We start from the raw sequence: 22,133 nt of genomic DNA, 5'->3' as shown, positions 1-22,133 counted from the left end.
CACCTGGAGGGCCGAAGTTTGCCCATGCCTGCCTTATACTATGATAGGGTGCATCTACACTGTGGAATTAATTCAGTTTGACCCCACTTGAATTGCTTTGGCTCATTGTTCTAGAATCTAGAATGGGAGCTGTTGTCTTGCAAGCTCCTTTGCCTTTTGTGCCAAAGAATGCTGGCGGCTCGCCAAACTATGGGCCTTTCCAGACAGGCCCTATATCCCAGGATCTGATCCCAGGTTTTCTGTGTATCCCAGATTATCTGGCAGTGCGGACTCAGGCCCCCTCCACTCAGCGGAATAAAATCCCATATTTTCTGCTTTGAACTCGGATATATGGCAGTGAGGACTCAGATAACTCAGTTCAAAGCAGATATTGTGGGATTTACTGGCTTTGATATTCTGGGTTATATGGCTGTGTGGAAAGGCCCCCTTATAATCCAGTTTAAAGCAGAAAACCTGGATCAGATCCTGGGATATAGGGTCTGTCTGGAAGGGCCCTAAATTTCCTGGTATTTTATAGCATTGAGCAATGGCAATTCAAGTGGTGTCAAGTTGCATTAATTCTACATGGCAGATACATTAATTTCCTTACAAGGTAAAGATAAAGGTTTTCCCCTGACATTAAATCTCGTTGTGTCCGACTCTGGGGGTTGGTGCTCATCTCCATTTCTAAGCCGAAGAGCTGGTGTTGTCCATAGACACTTCCAAGGTCATGTGGCCGGCATGACTGCATGGAGCGCTGTTACCTTCCCTCCAGAGCGGTACCTATTGATTTGCTCACATTTGCATGTTTTCGAACTCCTAGGTTGGTAGAAGCTGGGGCTAACAGTGGGAGCTCACCCCACTCCCTGGATTCGAACTGCCAACCTTTCAGTCAGCAAGTTCAGCAGCTCAGCAGTTTAATCCACTGCACCACCGGTGGCGCCTAATTTCCCTATATGATCAAGATAATGAAATATATATATGTGTGTTGTGTGTGTATATTTTAAGCTACATTTTCTATTATCTTGATCTTATAATTTCCCTATAAGATCAAGATAATTAAAAATATATGTATGTGTATATATTTTAAGCTACATTTTCTATTATCTTGATCTTATAATTTCCCTATAAGATCAAGTTAATTAAAATATAGGTAAAGGTAAAGGTTTCCCCTGACGTTAAGTGCAGTTGTGACCAACTCTGGGGGTTGGTGCTCATCTCCATTTCTAAGCCGAAGAGCCAGCGTTGTCCGTAGACACCTCCAAGGTCATGTGGCTGGCATGACTGCATGGACTGCCGTTACCTTCCCACCGGAGCGGTACCTATTGATTTATTCACATTTGCATGTTTTCAAACTGCTAGGTTGGCAGAAACTGGAGCTAACAGCGGGCGCTCACTCCGTTCCTCAGATTTGAACCTGGGACCTTTCGGTCTGCAAGTTCAGCAGTTCAGCGCTTTAACACACTGAGCCACCGGAGGCTCCTTTAAAATATATGTATGTGTATATATTTTAAAGCTACATTTTCTATTATCTTGAGCTTATCATTTCGCTATAAGATCAAGATAATTAAATATATATGTGTGTATATATTTTAAGCTACATTTTAATTATCTCAATCTTATATTTTCCCTATAAGATTGAGATAATTAAATATATATGTGTTTGCATATATTTTGTGGAGCCCCGGTAGCGAAGTGCGTTAAAGCACTGAGCTGGAGACCGAAAGGTCCCAGGATCAAACCACGGGAGCGGAGTGAGCGGCTGCTGTTAGCTCCAGCTCCTGCCAACCTAGCAGTTCAAAAACATGCCAATGTGAGTAGATCAATAGGTACCGCTCCGGCGGGAAGGTAATGGCGCTCCATGCAGTCATGCCAGCCACATGACCTTGGAGGTGTCTACGGACAACACCGGCTCTTCGGCTTAGAAATGGAGATGAGCACCAACCCCCAGAGTCAGACATGACTGGACTTAATGTCAGGGGAAACCTTTACCTTTACCTGCATATATTTTAAGCTACATTTTGAGTATCTTGATCTTATAATTTCTCTATAAGATCAAGATAATTAAAAATGTAGCTTAAAAATATACACACACATACACCTGTGCTTTGTAATGTATAGAAAGTCTAATCCTGCACAATTCAGGTGGTCATTATTTTGAGTTGTCTGATGTGGAGTATGAATGTGTCTCTATATGGGTTTTTAAAAATTGCTCAGCCCACATGAACCAACCCTCCCATTCAGAAATACTGCATAAAGATGGAGTTGGGCTGGACCATTGTGCAACATAGCAACAGGGGGGAGGCGAAGGCTTCTCCCCTTCCCCAACTCTTCCGATAAGCTTAGCCTTTACATCTTCCAGCTCTCAAATTGTGCAATTTTTTTGCATTGCACAGGTAGGTGCATGAAATGGGCTCAGCATTCCCCCATCCTTCTTTCACACACACCCCTTTTTGCAGGTGAAAGTGGATTCTTCCTCAGCAGGTGGACAGCAGACTCTATAAGTAAGGGTGGGTGGGGGCAAGCAGAGGCTGCATTGCAAAAAAATAAATAAGCACAGGGCAGGAGGAGAGTGTGGGTTGCTCAGGCTGGAAGCCACAGGCGTTTTAGAGCTTTGCAATTATTTCTTCTTCTTTTTTTGGCAGAAGCAGGGGGGAGGACTTAAGGGTAGGAGAGGAGGGAGCCTTTCCAGGAGATAGATGTTTCCCACTGAGGTAGAGGAGCTTCTGGGCTCGCAGGGAATGGAATTCTGGACCAGCCCTGCCTCTTACGATGAAGTCAATGGGAATACAGCTTTGGAGAACAACACAGACTTGATTTCCCAGGAGCTGGAGGAGGGTAAGACTAAGAACGGATTAGGGTTTGCAAAGGGGAGATGGGTTGGAAAGGAGTTTTTGGCTCGTCGGATTTAAATGTCCTTCTTGTCCTTTTCTCTGACCTTCTTATGCTCAGACCTTACTCTTTGCTAGGATGCTTTCCTCCCACCGTGATGCTATATTGCTGCAAATGTTGGGATTTCCTTTTTAAAATAGTCCAATTTGTAGCTTGGCGTAGAACTGTGCAGTTATACGACCTTTCTAACCTTCCCAAGCCAATGCCCTCCAGAATAATTGGACTGCGACTCCCACGATTCCCAGCTACAGTGCTGATGATAAGTGGATAGTTGAACACATCTGAAGCAGGCTTCAAATTGGGGAAAGGTTGCTTTGAGCTTGCTCCCTTGCATGCTTTGAGTGTACTGGAGACAGGTGTGTGTCCTGGCTTTCTGATGTTTATTACCTTTCTTCTAGAAGGGTATTGGGAGGTATGTTTGATCAATTTTCCTCTTTCATGCCTCCCTAGGCTCCAGCATTTACCTCTTATACAGATCTGTAAAGATCTGCTTCCTCCATCATTTTTATCAGATTGTCTGCTTTCCTTCTCTTGGTTAGGGATGTTTCTTAAAGGTTAGGAATGGTTTTGAAAACAATTTGTTTGGAAGCTGTATAAAAACTGGTCCTTATGTTATTGTCTTGTTGTAGTGTCGTTGATTTTATTGAGATATATTTTAATCTGTGTTTGGTTTTAATCTTTGTTGAATCGGGCTTGGCCGCATGTAAGTCACCCCGAGTCCCTTCGAGGAGATGGAGGTGGGATATAAAAATAAAGTTGTTGTTGTTATTATTTATTATATGGCTTCCAACCTGATAGTTTTAGCCATTTGTTGCTGGTGACCTTGGAAGGCTCTGGAAAACTCCGTAAAATACTTACACCTAACTGTTTCTTTGGCGTTGTCTATATGAATGAAAAAAAAATCATACTCTCCTCCTAATCTCTTATTGGCGCAACATACAGTATTCTTGAGTATTTAATTCTCATTCAGTTCTTTTACACATCTGAGGGATTAAATCAGAATGAAAAAGATCCACATGGAATATGTTCATTTAAGTAATAAACTTTAGCCACAGGTAGGTCACTTATGTTTGTTTTTGTTTGTTTGTGTCAGGAGTGACTTGAGAAACTGCAATTCACTTGAGAGAATTGGCCATCTGCAAGGACGTTGCCCATGGGGCACCCGGATGTTTTACCATCCTGTGGGAGGCTTCTCTCATGTCCCCACATGGGACGTTGGAGCTGACAGATGGGAGCTCATCCAGCTCCCCGGATTTGAACCGCCAACCTTTTGGTCAGCAGTTCTGCGGGCACAAGGGTTTAACCCATTGCACCACTGGGGGCTCCGGTCACTTGTGTGAGAACCAGGAATACAGCTGAGCTTAACCTGACCCATTGCCTATGGAGGATGAGGTCACTAAAGGCAAAGCCAAGGGATCCCCAGAAACTAGCTATGTCTAGATAGCTGCCCAACCCCCCCCCCCTTTTTTTCTTGCAAAGCTTTGGTGCACCTTATATCCCTTACTGTTTGGAGTTTCAGTGGGTAGTGTCCCATCTCCCTAAGTAATAGGACCACACCTACTACAGAGAGGTTTTAGATGAGGGATTATATAATGTGTTCTCTCTAACTCTTTAACTTGAAGAACAATCAAGGTATGCACAGGTTTGAAAGGAGAAATGTTGTATTTTATGCTATGCACTACAAGGCTTCTGATTATCAATATCAGCCTTGCTCCTATTTGGAACCTCCAGATAGACTACTTCACGCATCATTAGCTATCACTACTTTGGAAAACTGATCTACGTCATCTCTGGACCTCTTGGCACTTTATGGGTTTTTAAACCAATGAGGATAAAGGCCTGTGTTTGAAAATAAATGTGTATTGTGCAGGTTTGTTTGTCAGCCTGCAGTTTTCTACTGAGCATATAATTTGCCCATATTTGTGGTTTCAGTAGGTAAAGGTTTTCCCCAGACATTAAGTCTAGTCATGTTCGACTCTGGGGGTTGGTGCTCATATCCATTTCTAAGCTGAAGAGCCGGCGTTGTCCGTAGACACCTCCAAGGTCATGTGGCTGGCATGACTGCATGGAACGCTGTTACCTTCCTGCCAGAGCAGTACCTATTGGTCTACTCACATTTGTATGTTTTCAAACTGCTAGGTTGGCAGAAGCTGGGGCTAACAGTGGGAGCTCACCCCACTCCCTGGATTCGAACCACTGACCTTTCGGTTAGCAAATTCAGCAGCTCAGTGGTTTAACCCGCTGCGCCATGAAGGGCTCCAGTAGATGGTCCATTGACCATCTAAGACTTGAAAATAGCCCCCGCTCCCCAAAATCCAAAATGCAAACCTTGGTTTTGCCCTTTTATATAAAGGACACTACACTGTTGTATAAAATAGGACTTGAGGGATCCATAGATGTTGGTATCCACAAGAGGTCCTGGAACCAAACCCCAGTGGACACAAGGATCCACTGTACACTAAATAGAAAGTCCTTTTTCCCTGTTTAGTGTGCAATTTGTAAAATGACTTTGCAAGCAGCATGAAGCTTGGAGGTTGAATTCACATATCACTATTATTATGAATGGGTTATAGCATTTCCCTATCAAGCTGAGTCCAATGTACGAGGCGCTACCCCAAACCGTTTCTTCACAACAATCCTGTGAGCTAGGTCAGGCTGCGAGAGAGAATGCCGGGCCCAAGGTCACCCTGTGAGTTGCATGGCTCAAAGGGACCTGGATGAATCTCTAACTTATACATTACTCTGGATTTTATAATCTAACCTCTCATAGTGATTCACCTCTGATTATTTTCATATAAGCGTACATCAGTCTCCACCAAAAAAAAATCTTGTGGTTGAAGTGACAGGGAGCTTCTCTTTGTGACGTGAAACACCAACGTAGCATAATGGTTTGATGACGCTGTTGCCACAAAATGCTCAGCATGATGGTATGGTCTTGCTTTTTAACTATTTGTTCCCTGGACAAAGTGAACTTGGGTACATTTGCTCTGATTAAAAAAGTATTATACAATAAAGTCAGACTTCTAAAAAGTGTGCAATCCCCAGACAGCATAGGATAGGATAGTCTTACAAATTAGTCCAAATTAGATAGATATCATGATACTATTTTGAATGGCAAAGACTCAGTTCCAGATATACGAGCCCCTTACCCTTCAGCTCCTCAGTTCTTTGTAACCCTCTAGTATTTGTAAAGATGTGTTGATTTGATTACATCATGACAGTAACATTGATTGTTTTGTTTTTGTTTTAAGATGGCTTGCTCATTTCCACAGAGCTGTGAAAACAAAAGAGATTTTAAAAAACCGCCTTTAAGGAAAGTTTAAAAGAACTTTTCAAGGGTTCAATCCATGACCTTTTATGTTTAGGACAAAAGTGTTGAATATGTGATCCTTTAGATCAGGGGTCCCCAAACTAAGGCCCGGGGGCCGGATGCGGCCCTCCGAGGTCATTTACCTGGCCCCCGCCCTCAGTTTTATAATATAATATATTGCATATACATATAATATTGATAATAATATTATAATGTAATACAATATAACACTAATAATAACACCATATAATAATATTAATTATATATTCTATATTACATATAATATTACAAATAATATTACAGTATAGTGGTATAGTTCAATATAGTAATATATAATGCTAATATTGTGCTATGCTAATAATATAATATATTGTATGTGCATATAATTTGTAAGCCACTCTGAGTCCCCTTTGGGGTGAGAAGGGTGTGATACAAATGTAGTAAATAAATGCAGTAAATAAATACATAATAAATAAATTTTAGACTTAGGCTCACCCAAAGTCTGAAATGACTTGAAGGCACACAACAACAACAACAACAACAACAACCTTAATTAACTTGACTATCTCATTGGCCAGAAGCAGGACCACATTTCCCATTGAAATCCTGATAAATGTATGTTGGTTAAAATTGTTTTTATTTTTAAATATTGTATTGTTATTTAATTGTTCTTGTTGTTGTTTTTGCACCACAAATAAGACATGTGCAGTGTGCATCAGAATTTGTTTGTATTTTTTTTTAAATGATAATCCGGCCCCTCAACAGTCTGAAGGATTGTGGACCGGCCGTCGGCTTAAAAAGTTTGAGGACCCCTGCTTTAGATAGTATCTAGGACTAACTAGACTGCATCTAAAATGGTCCTTTGCCATAATTCGCTAGGCTGGCTAGGTGTGATAGACTCTGCCGTCCCAATATTGAGAGAGCCACATGTCCTGAACCCTATATGTTCTGAAGTATAAATTCCTCAAAGTGCTGGTCTGTAAAATAGTACTGGATCATGAGCCCCTACTGTCTGGTTTGCATCAGTTTACATGGAAATACACAAACATAATAAATATGGTTCACAATGGAGAAAAGTGCATTGCCCATCACATTGAATTGGAGGAGCTGAATGTTTACATTTGCACATAGCCAGTTCTGTGCCAGTTGCTTGTTTTCCTCTTCTTCCTTCAGTAGGTTTGAGAGTTTGGCTGTAAAAAGGAGAGAGATATTTCTCCATAACAGTCTCTTGTTTGGTATATAGCTAGCAGGCTCATAGTTTAATGCTTCCAGACAGTTGTCAACTTCCTAAAATATCTGCAGAGTTATATAATGACAGGCAGGAAGATGTCGACATGGAAATTGGTTTCCTTTTTGGCAGACTTTTGGCAGCTATATTTTCTTTCACATTTTGGGATCTGCCATAATTTTTTCTAGGTTGTTGATGCTGGGTTTTTGTTCGGAGACCATTTTTTTTTACTTTAGCAGCCCTCTGTTAAATATGATTTGACTCTCAAAATATATGCTTAGCTTGCATAGGTTGTAATGTAATAGTGTCTTCGGTGCAGAGTGAACGTGTTATGTATAGAAGATTTCTCCCTGAGGGATAGCTTAGATTTATCAGTTTTATGGTATTGTAAATTCCATAGGAGACTCAGCATGGTGTACTGGTTTGAGCATGGGGTTTTGATCCTGGGGTTCAAATCCTCTCTCATCCATGGAAACACACTGGGTGACTTTGGGCAAATCATACCTCCTCAGCCTCAGAGGAAGGCAGTGGTAATCCCCTCTGAACAAAACTTGCCAAGAAAACCCAAGATGGGGTAACCTTGGGTCACTATGACTTGAAAACTGCTTGGAGGCAAACACCAACTATACATTTCAAAGTTTTTTCAGGATCCATATTTGCACTGTGGCTGTGAAAAGCTTCACTAACCAATTCATTTGACTTCAGGCTCTATCTCTGTGGGTTTTTTTTAAACTCCCTCCACAATGTTATTCATTACATATGCTCCCTTTTCAAGCATATGCTTGAGCATTGCCTTAATATAGTAGCTCCTTTCAATAGCTCCGTAAGAGTAGGTCATTATTAGTCTCAGTTTACAGACAGCACTCTTAGGCTGCTTTATAAGTACATTATCCAGTTAGCAAGTTGATCCACTTTTAAGTGTACAGACCATTATTTCCATGGAGCAAATTGAGCAATGCCCCTTTTATTGCCTCCACAATAGTATTACCTCTGATCCGTCATGGGCAACATGATAACTAAACATATGCCATTAGATGGTGGGGAGGGGAATTTCACCTTGAGGGGAAACTCGGTTTTCTTTTGTTTCTTATGCAAGTTGATGAAGTGATAGAACTGGCCAGGTCAGGTTGCTTTAAAGTTATAGTCAGGTCAATTTTGGGAAATTAGAAATGTGTCAGTCATCTACCCAACTTCATGTAATTCCTTAAATTACCTCATGTAATTTAAGGAATTACATGACTATTAATAAGGATATATGGTAAAGCAGCTACCCTTTCATGTTAACCTGTGTTTTGAAAACTTCCCAAACTACTTCAAGTTTAGTTGGGGTAGGGTACCCTATTGCACTATTGCAAAATATGGTTTTGACTGGAATGGTTATATAGTTGGGGTTGAAAAGAGCCAATTTCATAGAATTATAAAATCATGAGAGTTGCAAGAGACCACAAGGTCACCCAGTCCAACCCATTGCCATGCAAGTATTCGCAGTCAAATGACATTTCAACTTTCTCCATTTCTTGTCTCCCTCACTTCCAAAATATTCACTGATCCATGAAGCACACTATCAGAATCATTCTTTTCTTTTTCATAATATTAATACTGATGATGATGATGATGATGATGATGATGATGTAATTCTGTTCCATCCTAGAGGCATATAAGGTGGCTTATTACTTGAAGCCCAACATGTAAATAGCTTAAGTAAGTCAGTTCACCACATTGGCAGATTCAGTTGCTGAAAAACATTAATTTGAGAACTAACTCTCAGGGGTCAAACTGAATGTACTTCATGTATACTGTCTGGGATTTTCTGTTTGGGGGGGGGGGGGATATTGAGAATTCCCAGCTGGAGTCCAAATACCAAACCCCCAGATTGGAGCCATGTTAGTTGAAAATGGAAATGTTGTACTGTAGCTGTATAGTATGAAACCAGCTTCATCAATGGGCTCAATCAAGATGAAAGGTAGGGGTGGGTGGAAGAATATATAGATGATCTCTTTTGTTCCACTGTTTTCATTGCAGTATTATTTGCATATACCTTTATTGCATATACTGTTTATTCATTTATATCCCACTTCCTTCTGTCTTTGAGCACAAGGTAGCAAACAGTGCCCTATCCAAATGCTGACCATGTGCCTGGGAAGTGATTGTTCAGGAAATTATGATGAGCCAAAAATATTGCTGCCAATATTTTACTGTCAAAATTAACAAATTCCACCATTCCATAGCAGCTAAAGTGGAAGGAATGGATTAAAGTGATGCAATGGGTTAAACCCTTGTGTGGCAGGAAGGTCAGCGGTTCAAATCCAGGGTGCGGGGTGGAGCTCCCATCTGTCAGCTCCAGCTTCCCATGCGGGAACATAAGAGAAGCTTCCCACAGGATGGTAAAACATCCAAGCATTCCCTGGGCAACATTCTTGCAGATGGCCAATTGTCTCACACCAGAAGCGACTTGCAGTTTCTCAAGTTGCTCCTGACACGAAAAAAGTGAAAGTGGAACCACAGTACTACAAAAGACATCACTATACAGAACTTATAATAGTGGAGAGAGCCGTACATTATTATTTTTTTTTTAAAAAATGCTGTGTTTGTCTTTGAAGAGGACATGTGCTCCTAGCATTACTTTTTTACTATTGGATTTGCCTTCCAGTCTCAATTCATAAGTAGGCCAAGTTCAGAGATAAGCCAACAGTTTTAAAGAAAAAGTACAAATATAGAAAACCCTGCAATTACCTGCTCCTTCCCTAGATTATGAACGTTTATTGACTATTCTTAGCAGCCCATAGTTTCAACAATTGGGTAGGATAGAACTGTGACAAACAATTAAATTCCTCATAACACTTCTGTGAGATCAGGCAGAATTACTGGTAATGGTTGTTGAAAGCATCTCAGAGGAAGCATACTTTTGTGTCTGTTGGATCATTTGTACGATCCGTGTTCTACTTCAGCATTCCCATATGAATCTCCAGTGCCAAACCAGAATATTTTACCTTGTCTGACCCTCCAAATATTTCAACCCCAAATCTGATATTTTTTCAGGCCTTGTGAGGCAGGAGCAAAGGGGGTGATCCATGCTGTTCCCAGAATAAATATATGAATGAAGGCTTGTAGCGCTTGCGCAGTTGGGTTGTTTATTATCCCTACTCTCCCGGAATTCACGCTCTAATTATTTCCAATTATGGTTCGGTTGGGTGATGGGATGTCAAAAGGGTCTCCTACAGAGGGAGGAGGTGAGTGAGCATGCAGACCGGAGGACCATCATGGCGTCTCTCCACGGTGGGTACGTGACATTCGGCACGCAGGCGAGAGCAGAGGTGGGGTTTGCTGGCTTGTTAAAGTGGAAATTGAGGGGGAAGGGGGATAACAGGATTGTGGGTGCTTTGGTTTGGCCTCTCCCCATTGCATAATACCCACTTCCAAAACACCATAATGGGATTTGATGTCATTTCTGATAGTCTCTTGTTAACCTACTTCTTCTGCGTCAGAAACAGTAGTGACTTGAGCTTGGGCTCTGTATGGCAATAAACAACACTGGCTAACCGTAATCCCTCTGCTATGCCCTGGCTGCAACAATCAAGGAAAGGGTGAGCAGAAGGCTCTTTAGGGGTCATGACTCCAAATAAAGCCCAGGATTCCTTCCTTTCCAGTGTCCTCTTGCTGAAATGCTTCTCTGCTTCCTTTGTTTCATCTGGAAATCAAAAGGCAGTTTTGAGATTATTAGGGGTTGAGAATGTCCTTTTAATAGCCTCGCTGGAATTGTTGCAGGAGCAAATGCACACACAGGTTTCAAAGCAAAGCTATATCTGGTCTTATGTGTAGCTCAATAGAATTAGGACTATGATTATGGTACTTCACACACTCATTATATATTACATGTGAACAAAATCAAAGATACATGTTTACATCCTCCTAAAATTCAGCAGGAGTCAGCCCCCTTAGCCGTTGATTCCACTATACATGATTTGAAAATATCCTTTTAAAACCCCAAAAAGGAAAACTTTATTTTTCCATTTTATGTAAGTGGGACCATTTTACTATACCATTGTATATATTGGGGCTTGAACATCCACAGATATTGGTATTCCTATGGAAGCCCTAGAAACCCTGTACCCTGAAACCAACCCTGAAACCAAGGGTCCACTGTAGAGTGCTTGACTTGTATTCAGAAAGCTCTGCTTTGAATTCCTAATACGTTTGGTAAATGCCTATGTCTGAGAAGCTTTTTATGCTAGCACTGTGATTCCATTTTAGCCGCCATGGTTGCATCCTGTCTAATCTTGGGATTTGTGGGCTGATAAGGTACTGTTTTTCTCTAGTTAATGAATATAAATCTTCTTTCCTAAACTACCAAGTCCCAGGATTCCATAGCATGGAGCTATGCATATTAAAGTGGAGTGGTATTGCCATAATTGTGCACTGTGAAAAGGAGACTCTGCAAACATGGAAGGATGCTACCATTTACTGTTGATTTTACTGACCAAGATGGGCCAGTGATATAACTCAGTATAAGGTAACTTCCCAATATGACTTGTACAGTTACGTACCATTACTCTGAATGTCTACTTCAGAGTTTCTCAAACTGTGCTCCTCCAGATGTTTTGGACTTCAGCTCCCACAATTCCTAACAACTGGTAGACTGGCTGGGATTTCTGAGAGCTGAAGTCCAAAATACCTGGAGAACCACAGTTTGAGAAACACTGATCTCCTTCATGATGGATGCAGTGGTGTTTCTTAAAAACGACAACATAATTTTTGATTGATAAAAGTTCTAGATTTCAGTTTGCCAGGTCCTGAACCTCTTGATAAATGTATATCAAGCAGAACTTGGAAGTGATGTTGTGGTATGAAGACCATGCTTAGACTACCAGCATCATAGCTGGTGGCCATGCTGGTTGAGGGATTGTGGTAGCTGTGGTCCAAAAAAATTAACTCAGGATGAAGAGTTGATGGCAAACTCAGAAAACCAGTTCAGCACCCCAGAATCTGTTGGGGGAAATAAACTATTTTTGTTGTCTTCGACACCTCACGTGGAAGAGTTGGCTGACTTGTTCCTGCACGTCATTTCATTGTCTTGTTGTCTTTCCCTGCAAAGCAGGTCCAAAAGCCAACCTGATCCTCAGTTAAGTAGCCTTAGGCACAAGGTATGGAGGTAGGATGAGGGAGTGAGGGTTAGAAGTAAATTAGATTTAATCGCAACTGACAATTGCCCTTGGAGACAGGTTAAATAGGGTAAGGTTGACTGGGTAGTGTAGTTTGTTCGGGCATTGGAATTGTCTTTTTCAATCCATATCTTCTCTTGGCCGTGTTTTCCATTTCTTATTTCGTAGTTCTACTAATGTGCTTCTGCATTAGAATTAAGCATTATATATCTCTGCCAGGAGCCAAAATAGTAAATTTAATTTACACCTTCCTTTCAGTCCAGAAGCTAGAGTTTTGACTCTAGATTTTTACTCATGCTGTCAAAGACTCCTTTAAACCTTTAGTTAACACTGTTTGCAAATGTTAGCTCAGGATGAAAGTCAAAAGAAAGCAGTATTCAAATTGTATCAGTGCTCTTACTTACCATTTTTGAAATTCAGATGTAGGAGTTAAACATATTATGTAAAAATAATCTGAAATTTTTGGCCTGGAAAACTGTCTGGCACTTAAGTGACTCATTGAATGGCCTGAACAAACAAAGAGATATTGATTGTGTCTGGATTGATTGTGTCTGTGTTTGTTTACAAAAATTGATTTATTGTGATGTGGAGATGCATAGGCATTTGGCTATTACTTAGATACATTGTTTAGGGCAAGAAATTGGTAATATATGTGCCAATTATATATTAATTGAAAACAGATTTCAGGTTAAGTATCCCTTACCTGGAATTCCAAAATACTCAAAAACTCAAATTTTTCCATATGGGTAGTTGAGATAGGGATCTCTTTGCTTTCTGAAGATTCAGCGTACATAGAATTATTGAAAACGTTGTGTATAAAATTACCTCCAGGCAATATGTATAAGTTAAATAAGAAGCATAAATGAATTTAATTTTTAGACTTAAATTTCATCTCCAAAATATTTCGTAATACTCAAATGTAGGTATTCCAAAATTCAAAAAAATCTAAATTCCAAAACACTTCTGGTGCCAAGCATTTTGAATAAAGGATACTCAAGATGTATTAGTTTTTTTATAAACTCACCCACCACCACCACCACCAACAGAATACTTCAGAAGGCAGAAAAAATGAAATGCAAAGATACAGAATGGGGGATGCCTGGCTTGACAGCAGTACGTGTGAAAAAATCAGAGTCCTTGTGGACAACAAGTTAAACATGAGCCAACAATATGATGCGGCAGCTAAAAAGCCAATGAGAAAAAAAGCCAGAACATTAGGAAGAACTTCCTGCCTGTGAGAGCTGTTCAGTAGTGGAACTCTCTTCCCCAGAGTGTGGTGGAGGCTCCTTCTTTGGAGGCTTTTAAGCAGAAGCTGGATGGTCATCTGTCGGGGATGCTTTGGATGTGATTTTCCTGCTTCTTGGCAGGGTATTGGACTTGATGGCCCATGATCTCTTTCAACTCTGAAAGATTCAATCAAAACAGTGGAAACTACCAGAACTGTATAAGTGACCACTAAAATCTGAGCAAAACAAATGTTTATAGCATCCAGTGAAAGGTATAAACATGTGAGCCTGCCCATATGGACCTCTTCCCATACTATAGAGAATCCTTAGTAAGTTTTTAAAGTAATGTTTACTCATAAATTTGACAGAAATCAATGACTATAAATCAATTAACTAGCAGCGACACAAACAACAACACATACTTGTAGCACTTGCAGATAGAAACCATGTGATTTGAAGAGTCTGGAGCACATGTGCATTGGAAGGAGCAAACAGTAAATTAGCATAGAGTTTTAGCCTCTAGATATATTGATATAGTACACACAAGCTAGGCGTGCAAGAAATGTTTTTGTGCTTATGACTAACTAACTACAAGGATAGGCTTGGTTTAAAAAAATTACAGAAACACTGCACAAATATTGTATTGATAGTTGTTTTGATGTCGCGTCCTCTGATAGTGTCAACTGGTGCGATTCATGCCCCGTGAATCCTCTAACTGATTGACAGTCTGAGATGTGCCTTTTGAAATTGTCATAGCCTATACATGCTCTGTAGCATTTCCATAATTGGCCCTCATTATCTGAAATAAATGAAACCAAAGAAATGCATGCTGGTGTGTTTAAAGTGTATAGTTTATATAGATTTTATAGATTAATGCTTTACTTGTGTGGGATTTTGGTTACTTGGTACAAATACCTGAATAGTTTATTGTACATAGGATCATTTCTATCTTTCTCTGCTTCTTCCCCCTTGCCATTTTCCCATAGTACTTTGCTCTGAGCGGGTTGGACGGATCACTAAGACTTACCACGATATAGATGCTGTTACCAGTCTTCTGGAAGAGGTACCTTTTCATTACTGTATTTTACAATTTATTATGTTCAAACTGAATGCAAGGTCCTATATTAGGCTAGAAATAATGGCAGTTCTTTAGATAGTTGATCCTTGGTTATTTAGTAACCAGAAAAAGAAAAGAAAAAGATTATAAACAACTACTTGTTATCACTTTCTTTATGTAAAATAATGCGCTACGTTATATTCTTACAATTACAACATTGCAAGGGATAAGTAACTCTGTAATTTTAATTACTTTGTAATTATGAAGTACAGGCAGTCCTCAAGTTACAAATATCTGAAGTAATTACTTTTTGGGAACATTTTAATGTAACTCCAACAGTAACTAGTTACTGTTATGGTTGGCAACAAACAATTTCATTGTTTGAAGTAATCACATGCAGGTGAGGAATGAAATCACTTTGAGAGCTGTGTGTTTCAGAATCAAAATTCATGTACAAGAAATATGGCAGAGAATGAACCAAGTAGGAGTTGTGTACGGAAAGAATGAAATAAGTTACCTTTACCTCTGCTGTGTCTTCTCCATCTGTACAGAAAGAGCATGACCTCGAGTTAGCAGCCCGCATTGGACAATCGTTGCTGAAGCAGAACCGGAGTCTGTCAGAACGCAATGAACTCTTGGAAGAGCAACTCGAATTGGCAAAGGAAGAGGTGAGGAGACCCTTGGGAGAAGACATTTTAAAATGTAGACCCTTAGATTTGGGCAGCATTGAGGTGTTGCAGGACTTTTAAAAAGAAACTAAGACAAAGTGATATTAAAATTTACTCAACAAGGAGCTGAAGGGAAGCCTAACTATCTTTTCCTCTGTGTCATTGCCAGTATGAAACTGGAGATGTTTCTTGTATCTTTAATGGTTGTGTAGAGTAGGGAATTTCAGTAGCTGTTGCTTGTTTTCTGGCTTATTACAAACAACACCACCTGAAAAAGCCCTACATTTGCACAACTATTAAAGACAGCACCTCTAGTTTTCTGTCTGGCAGTGCTAGTGTCTTTATTATTGTCATTTGCCTTTCAATCTTATTATTTTTCCATGAGGCTCAGGGCAGCAAACAACAGTATAGCTTAGTCCAGTGGTTCTCAACCTTTGGTCCTCCAGGTGTTTTGGACTTCAGCTTCCACATTTTCTAACAGCTGATAAGCTGGCTGAGACTTCTGGAAGTTGAAGTCCAAAACAGCTGGAGGATCAAAGGTTGAAAACCACTAGCCTCGTCCAAAAGAATGACTTCCCAGACACATCCAGAGAGTTTTATAACTGAATTGGAACTTGAATTTGGATCTCTTTCCTCAGCACTTTCATTCCAAGCAGTATTCCATACCCTGTCCAAAAAAAAAAAAAATCTGGGGTAAAAATCAGTGTGTTTCCATCAGAATTTCAGACTTGGGTGGGTGGAACAGAGCAGCTTCAGAATAAAGAGATTGGCACATCCCTACTGCGTGTTCAGAGTCATTTTCTTTCCTGTAGTGGGAATATCTATAGAGAATCCTTACTAGAATTTGATGGAATGGTTTCAAGGTTTGAGGGTACCAAGCTACATTTCTGACTGTTTTTTTAAAAAAAAAATTGAACCCTTGTCTCTTATCTATTGAAGATTGCTCAGTTACGACATGAAATATCAATGCGGGATGACCTTCTGCATCTGTACACCAACAGCACTGAGGAGAGTGAGCCGGTCTCCACTATCTCCACCCCGTGAGTATTGTGTGTGTCTGGATGGGTAGGTTTGGCAGAGTTGAAAATTGAGAATATTTTGTCCAAGCCAATGAGGCAGGATGGAAGACCATCCCGTTGCTTCATCCTACTAATGATTAGACCTGGTTTTTCCTATGTTGAACTGAGAAGAGAGAGAAAGATTGGGAAGGTAGAGGAAAAACATTAGCCCTCCTAGAGTGCACAGTATGAGTATTGTACTTTTCAACTTATATGCCCTCAAAGCAGTTGACATTACATATACCTAAGCAGACAGAAAAATAATATGTTGGAAATAGTGACCTTCTTCAAGCCTCCACAAGTTATTTGTTATGTATATAATTCAGATTGCTTACTGTATAGTAGAGTAGAGTCTCACTTATCCAACATTCACTTATCCAACATTCTGGATTATCCAATGCATTTTTGTAGTCAATGTTTTCAATACATCGTGATATTTTGGTGCTAAATTCGTAAATACAGTAATTACTACATAGCATTACTGCGTATTGAACTACTTTTTCTGCCAAATTTGTTGTCTAACATGATGTTTTGGTGCTTCATTTGTAAAATCATAATCTAACTTGATGTTTAATATGCTTTTCATTAATCCCTCCTTTTTAAAAATTATCCAACATATTCGCTTATCCAACATTCTGCCGGCCCATTTATGTTGGATACGTGAGACTCTACTGTATATGTGTATACTGGTTGCCAGTTTTTTCCTTGGCTCTCTGTTGTGGGAGGGACTGCAGACCATGTGATTAGAACTGGGCTTGTTTGTGACTCAGACTCCATTTTAGAAACAATATGCCTTTAGACTTCAGCAGGAGATGTACATTTTCAGACTTCAATAGGAAAAGTATGCTTAGAGACTCCATTGGATTTTCATACTAGACAGAGATGTATTAGTCTTTCAGAACAGAGAGATGCTTCAGATTATGGACTGTTGATTATGAGAAAGATGCTCTGAATTACCTATATAGAAAAGCTCCTCTAAATCCTATCTGTAATTGGATTGATATGCAAAGTATCTGTATGCTGAATACATGAAGTTTGTGAGTAAACCAGCTATGTTACCTTTAAAGAACACTTCTGAACTCTGGGTGTGGTACATCAGTTTAACAGCTGAGAAACCTAATTGCCTTGCATTATTGCCATTTTCCCAAAGGGTTATGGCATCATTTTTGAAAAGGTTAGGACTTCTAACAAGGTCATGCTTTTCCAAAGATCATAAAATCTCCAAAAGATTATGGATATTTCCATCTTCCAAAACAATGTAAAAAAACAAGACTTAAAACAAAGAGATGAGAATTTTCCAAATCACTAGCCATCTTTCAAGCAATGGTTTTTTTTAAAAAAAAAATCAAAATCAAAATCAAAAATAGCGATAAAATAAGAGAAAAGAAATGGCAGTTATGTCATTTCAAAATGGTAGTGTTTATCAAATATATTTCTTACTTTATTTTGCGGTCAAAATGTTAAGTGAAATCTATTTATAGATGTTAGATATTTTTAGCAAGGTAACAGTTTGTCTTTAATCTCTTCCATAAATCTGAGTTAACAAATATTGCTTCATATGTCCTTGAACTGTGCATAAAATGATGTCATGCCTTAATGTAAAAATATTAAATATTTTAGCATAACTTGTGCTAAATTTAGCTTTCAAGCGGTGTCTTCATCTCTGGCAATGATGCACAAAGTCAGCAGATCAAGTGGTCATATGCTACTGTTTTCTCCTTTGCTGCATTTTTCTCATGTCCTTGTCACTTGCCCCCAACAGGTTACGAAGGAATGAATCTGCCCTCTCTTTGCAGCAGTGTTTCCAATACGATGCTCTTCAGCAGAAGCTAAAAGGGCTGGAGGAAGAGAACCAGAAGCTGCGCACAGAGGTGAGGGCTCAGCTGCCAAATGTTGCTTGTGTGTGACAGTAATGAGTGTGTACCTGTTGGGGAAGTGAGTCAAGACATTGGAGAATGTTAATAGCATTTGACATATTTAGAAAAGGGTTATCTGGATGGCATGTCAAGGATGCTTGGGAAATTCTTTTGCATCCAGCTCTGTCACTTCAGGCTCAGTTTGTCTCAGTGGCTGGTGTGGAGTGTGTTTCACCGGTTTTGACTGGCGTCCTGGATTATAGTCTCTCCTGGTCAAGCATGAGTCTGTTCACAATCACCCTTGACCAGCTAATCCCCAGTGAGGTTGTTTTGGGAGATGGTTCAGAAGTTCATGTTGGGAGCAAATCAAGTCAGGACTGGAGTGTGGCTGGCGCAACCTATTCAAATGTATTCTTGCCAGCATTCAGTAACCATGCTACTTCTAAGCCTTTCTTCTTCTAAATATAGCTTGTCTTCTCCCATACCAACTTGCCCTTGGCTTCAGATCATCAGCCTTCTCTCTTTCTCACTGGCAAAGTGGGCGAGATAAACAGAAAAGGGACCTTTTGGCATGTGGCATTTTCTTTGTGGTCTCCTCAGGCCCAAATGATGCTTTTATTATGTAACAGGCAAAGTCATTCTTCATCTCCCAGGTTTTAAAACCAAGTTTTCAAAAATCTTGCTAAGTGTGTTGTTTTTAGTGTGTTGTCGAAGGCTTTCATGGCCAGAATCACTAGATTGCTGTGAGTTTTCCAGGCTTGTATGGCCATGTTCCAGAAGCATTATCTCCTGACATTTCACCCACATCTACGACAGGCTCCTCACAGCCTCTGAGGATGCCTGCCATAGATGCAGGTGAAACATGGCCATACAGACCAGAAAACTCACAGCAACCCTGTGTTGTTTTTCTTCTGCATATTAGTTTTTTTTTATCACTGTTTTGATATCTTAATTATCAAAACTGCTATGAAATCATATCCATTAAAAGATGGCATATGAATAAATTAATCTCAGTGGTAATATCCAAAATAATAAAATTGGATTCCAAGCAGTATTTAGCTTTAGGAAATAGTCTTGCAGGACTCCATGGAAACCATGCTCTGAGTGGCATAGTACATTGGGTATGTTTGGCACAGAGAAGAGAAGGTTAAGAGAGGACAAGGCAGCCATGTTTAAATATTTGAAAAAGATATTAGATTGAAGATGGATCCAGTTTGCTTTCTCCTGCTCCAGATACTGTGATAGAGAGCAATGGATTCAAACTACAGGAATAGAGACTCCAATTAAATATTGGGGGAGACTTCTCACTTTGAGTCTACTTGTGGAGAGAAAAAGTGTGGTATAAACATCATAATCATCACAACAACAACAACAACAACAACAGCTGTCTAACAGTGTAATATGCTGTATCAGAGTGTGGTGGAGTCTCCTCCTTTTAAATAAGAGGCTGGATGGTTATCTGTCAGGAGTGTTTTGATTGTTTGTTCCTGCATGGCAGGGTGTTGGCCTGATGGCCCTTGTGGTCTTCCGACTCTATGGTTCCAAATGGAATTCCTTACTTCTTTCTGTAGTCTGTAGACATGTTTAGAAAATACAGCTACATTTCAAAGGCATTCTTATCTCAAAATAAATAAGCCCTGTAGGCTGAAGTTGTATGCAGTTCTCTTCGAAGTAGCTTGATCTTTCATTGTTCCATTGTTGTCTGCAAGTAAGTTTTGCATGGAATGACTCTGATGTGGCTTCACCATCAACAATCTTGGTTAGGATAAACTGTAAGCTCTTTGAGAGCAGTAAGTTTTAATGGATTTGTCTTCTTCTATTTCCGAGCACTGCATGTGGAGTAACCTTTGAAAATTCAGTCATTCAGTTAACTGCTTCTGTATAGGTTCCCAGGTTCCAAATGGATAATGGCTTCCTTCTTTTGCTTCATCCCAGGTTAACAGCATTGCCACAGAAACCTCCCAGTATGAGGAGCAGGAGCAGAAACTGATGATTGACTGTGTGGAGCAATTTTGTGAGTGATAAAAAGTTTGAGAAGAATTCAGTAATTGCTTTTTAAAATGTCACAAACTCCATTTAGAAGACCTTGCAGTGAAAGGAAAATACAGTCCATGATTGAATGTAGTTTTAAATTTCACTTACGGTATTTCTTTAAATCAGAGTGCAGATAGCACCATTTAAAAAGAGAACAATAACTTCATTTCCTTTCAGATGTTAATAGCTGATTGGCATGGTGGGTAAACTTGTGACCTTCCATCTGTTGCTGAACTCAGTGGTAGCTTATGGTTTCCATTTCAGTATGGAATGAACCCCCCTCAGTTTTTAGAACAAATGTTGAGGAACTATCCATGGTGCTAAATGCTGACCTGAAAACTGTTTCAGCACCTTGGAAAGGTTGACATTTTAAAAGTTTAGGATGGATTCACCATGCTAGTGCAAGCCACTAACCACCACTAGTTAGATCAGAGCTTTCCAAACTTTCCATGTTGGTGACACTCTTTTAGACACATTCTTTCACAACACAATAATTCAGTTTTACCAGCAAACTGAAGATTAATCCAAACCCTTATAAGAGTTTCCTACTATGTACAGTATATGTATTATCAAATATTATATATATATATTATAATATTTACTATATAACTCAAGTTTGGAATTTTTTCATTTATACTTATGTACGACAGTTGATTCCTGTGTAGTTACCTCTATAGTTGCTACGTTTGGTTCATCACAAACATCATTATCAACAGATTTTCTTTTCTTAATTAGAAGTATCTCCATTTTATTAGTGGTAATTACTGCAACTCAATCAACAAATTCTGCCAATTATAAAAGTTATAACAGTATCTACCTTTGAACAGCACCAGCATTCTACTTCTGTAGGGATGAAACTTTTCTGGATATTTTTAAATGGAGGTTGGATGGCCATCTGTTGAGAGGGCGTTGACTGCATTCATCTTGGCTGACGGACTAGATGCCCTTCTAACTCTAGTGAAGCATAGAATACCTGGAAGTCCAGAGGAGTCTCTTCCTCTTGAGGATTTTAAACCGAGGCTGGATGGCTGTATTTCAGGAGGACTTTGACTGTGTTTTCCTGCCAGGCAGCCTTTGTTTGTCGGGGGTATTTTTCATGTAACACACCTGTGGACTGCAGCTAACACTAGTCTATCTCAACACACAGTTTGGAAATCTCTGAGTTTGGCTATATTCCCTCATCATTGGCATTGGTAGCTGGAAATGAGTTTAACAGCAGATGGAAGGCCACAGGTTCTTCACATATGATATTAGAAGCTCATATTTCATAACCAGCTTCTCTATCACATTTGATATCAACAAGTTTTTAATATATATACTCTCCCCATCCCCATTCATATCTTATGAGTGAAAATGATAGATGAATTTTTTCATAGCCAAATTAGAACAATAATGGGGTCCAGGTGTATGACAACTGTAGACAAGTTGGAGGACATCTCAGAATAAACAATGTAGATGATATTGATACAGAGGCTTGAAAGGCAGGAATCCAATTGCAGGAACATAGAGTCTACAGAAGACCACAGAGAGTGGGACCTCAAGATGGGCTATGGAAATTGGTGTTGGTCCCTCTTTGTGGTATGCAGGCCTTTCTGGGTATGTCAGAGGCCATGGAGCATGTTGCATGCAACCATCTTTTCCATGCCATGACAATCTGATGTCTTCC

The 22,133-nt window shown here is 39.8% G+C and overlaps 1 protein-coding gene across 2 annotated transcripts in view; it reads left to right on the top strand.

Annotated features, from left to right (window-relative positions):
* Positions 1-2,476: 2,476 nt before the first annotated feature.
* Positions 2,477-22,133, top strand: part of LOC100554433 (trafficking kinesin-binding protein 1) — a 35,947-nt gene continuing 16,290 nt past the window's right edge. The window contains exons 1-6 of one of the 2 annotated variants that reach the window (XM_062984007.1): positions 2,477-2,817; positions 14,781-14,857; positions 15,403-15,519; positions 16,459-16,559; positions 18,340-18,448; positions 20,369-20,447. In XM_062984007.1, the coding sequence (XP_062840077.1) occupies positions 2,679-2,817; positions 14,781-14,857; positions 15,403-15,519; positions 16,459-16,559; positions 18,340-18,448; positions 20,369-20,447 (622 nt within the window). In that variant the 5' untranslated portion in view covers positions 2,477-2,678. The remainder of the gene's footprint in view (positions 2,818-14,780; positions 14,858-15,402; positions 15,520-16,458; positions 16,560-18,339; positions 18,449-20,368; positions 20,448-22,133) is intronic. The other variant, XM_008113398.3, reaches the window with a different exon arrangement.

The sequence above is a fragment of the Anolis carolinensis genome, chromosome 6 (assembly GCF_035594765.1).
Source record: "Anolis carolinensis isolate JA03-04 chromosome 6, rAnoCar3.1.pri, whole genome shotgun sequence".
In the NCBI taxonomy this organism is placed as follows: Eukaryota; Metazoa; Chordata; class Lepidosauria; order Squamata; family Dactyloidae; genus Anolis; species Anolis carolinensis.
This window is presented reverse-complemented; position numbering and strand designations above follow the sequence as displayed.